The sequence below is a fragment of the Sinocyclocheilus grahami genome, unplaced genomic scaffold, assembly GCF_001515645.1.
Source record: "Sinocyclocheilus grahami isolate Dianchi unplaced genomic scaffold, SAMN03320097.WGS_v1.1 scaffold112.1, whole genome shotgun sequence".
In the NCBI taxonomy this organism is placed as follows: Eukaryota; Metazoa; Chordata; class Actinopteri; order Cypriniformes; family Cyprinidae; genus Sinocyclocheilus; species Sinocyclocheilus grahami.
The window spans coordinates 1,493,274-1,495,822 of NW_015505291.1; the positions used below are offsets into that span (position 1 = coordinate 1,493,274).

The 2,549-nt window shown below is 37.8% G+C and overlaps 1 protein-coding gene across 1 annotated transcript in view; it reads right to left on the reverse strand.

The window, feature by feature from the left end:
* Positions 1-1,796, reverse strand: part of LOC107589118 (glucosamine-6-phosphate isomerase 2-like) — a 7,757-nt gene extending 5,961 nt beyond the window's left edge. Inside the window, exons 1-4 of the mRNA XM_016277467.1 lie at positions 1,698-1,796; positions 1,221-1,383; positions 963-1,064; positions 344-526 (exon numbers count right to left, since the gene is read on the reverse strand). Coding sequence (XP_016132953.1) covers positions 344-526; positions 963-1,064; positions 1,221-1,344 — 409 coding nt within the window. The 5' untranslated portion in view covers positions 1,345-1,383; positions 1,698-1,796. The remainder of the gene's footprint in view (positions 1-343; positions 527-962; positions 1,065-1,220; positions 1,384-1,697) is intronic.
* Positions 1,797-2,549: the final 753 nt, after the last annotated feature.

Here is a 2,549-nt window from a genome sequence, read left to right on the forward strand (position 1 = left end):
GTAAAACTTAGTTAAAAATATTAAAATAAATGCTAATTCGATATAAATAGTATATAAATAATACTACAATAAAACTGACAACAATTCAATCAATTATTGCTACAGCAAGCTTAAGAATCAATTCAGTGGCCAACAAACACACCTTTGATTTTGGAGTTGAATGTGCAATCACCATACAAGCATTACTGACAAAAAGCATTTGTTAGTGCAGCAGTTTAACTACTTAGAGAGTCAGTTTTGTGAGTGCAGATTAAGATATGCATCACAAAGCACTGTTACTGGTGTCTCTCAATTAATCCGTGTCTGGAAAACCAATTATTGGGATCTGATGTATTGTATGCACCTCCCACAAACAGCTCAATTCCACCAGCAGCAGTAATTTTCTGCTCAAAGGCTTCACACTCGGCCTGCAGGTCGCTGGTGTTGCCGTCCAGTATATGGGTGTTCTGGGGTTCGATGTCAATGTGCTTAAAGAAATTATTCCACATGTAGGAGTGATAGCTCTCAGGATGATCCCTGGGCAGACCTGAAGATGAAGACAAATTTAGAAAGAAATTATGATGCTGCTTTTAATTATTACAGTATTTTCTAATCTACCAATGCATTCAATTAATGAGAATCTTCACTGATAATAATGAAAATTACAAAAAAAAAGTAAACCAACTAGATTCATTACGATGAGAGTTTGATGGAAAACATGCTTTTTTTAAGTCGTGAAAATGTCACAATGCAACTATAAATGTTTATTAAATGTTTTCTGAACTAGACTAGAAAGGGATGAGGATGAAGGGCCAGTGTGTAAATGCTCTTTAACATTGTTTTATGCGTTATCCATGCGTTGTTTTATGCTGACTTGCTGCACCGGCAGCTCTCGTTCTGCAGTGTTTCGAGAGAGTTTGTGGAGATCTTGCGTACTCAGCACTTTTGTGAGAAGCGATCTGTGCAGTTCAGTTCACACTCACCCACATATTCATCCATGTTAAAGGTCTTCACGTATTTGAAGGACAGGTCTCCATTCTTGTGGTATTCGATCAGCTTTCTATAGCAGCCGAGGGGTGTGCTACCTGCAAATAATCAAATTATATAATAATCTTCCTGATATACAGAAATTCCAGATTCTGATATATTTCTGAGAGAAACAGGATATTCAACAAGAAAGACATATATAGGGCAGGACTGGATTTTATACATTGGGAACTGTTTGGTAACTTTTAGTTCACCTGTTGGAAGTCCTAAAGTGAAGTAGCGGTCAGCAGTGGGTTTGAACTGGATGATCCGGTTGCGGATGTACTTTGCAGCCCATTCGCTGGCCAGATCATAGTCGTCCAGAATCACAAGTCTCATGACTTCTCACAGATAACAGGTCACTGCAACCTTAAGACTCTAAAAATAAAGACAGATCAATACTGTATTGACCAACACTGACCAATTCAGATGATCAAGCAAAGCCCTGTCCATTGAGGAGCAAAACAACCAAGATGCACATTTACTTTAATAAATATGATCCAATAACATGTACAGTGTATAATCAGCATGGCAATATATAACATTAATCATAAAACTGCATATGTTTGCTTTTGAACTTATATTAATGACATCAAACCTTCTAGCTTTATTTACAACCAGCTGCGTTTTTAAGTGTCGTTAGTTGTCGAATAAAGGTTATGGATATATGATAGGTAATAAAATTAACTTACAGTGATAAAGCGCAGGATCTCAGCCGCGTCCGGCTGAATGGATACAAGTTTTCTTTGAAAACACTGATCATGTGATCGAGTTCCGGTCATGTGCGCTGACGACGCACTTCCGGGTTGTAGCAACTGCCCAAGTATGGAGACCGACGGGGCTCTGCCTAATATGAAATAAGCAATGTGCAGTAGGCTATGAATGAAATGATAATAAGCATGTAGGATATCGTTTACATTTGAAAATATGTGAATTAAGAAACATTAGTATTTCGTATCGTACTGACACTGTTGTTTGTTTGGGAGACCTATTGTTATGAAATACAAAATGTATTTTTTATTAGCATTATTTAGCATGACAAAATTGTTTTGTGTCAAATGTTCTCTCCGGTCGTTTAATTTCCTTCTTTTCTACCATGCCTGACCTTGCAGGAGGACCCCAGGGAGGCAGACGGTTTTGAGAGAGAGAGGAACAGAAGGCGTCGGATTGAGGGATGATATCGTGCAGAAGTCTGATTCATTTTGGCGAATCGGTTCGTTCGGACAGTTCGTTTCAAGCGGTTCAAAAATTGTTCAGTCGATTCGTTTGAGACCACACTGTGAAGTGTTTCCAGAAACAGCGGCGGGACGTTTTTCTTGTTTTTATTCTCTTCGTCTTTATGTGTGATTATTTAAATATGCATTTATGTTGTCGTGACAGAATTGTTGTACATACAGTTAGGTCATATATTTGGACAATGACTCTCTCATAATTTCGATCGGCTCTGTACGCCACCAGAATAGAATTAAAATAAAACAATCCAGATGAAATTGTAGTGCTGCAGACTTTAAGCTTTAATTTAAGGGGTTGAACAAAAATATAAC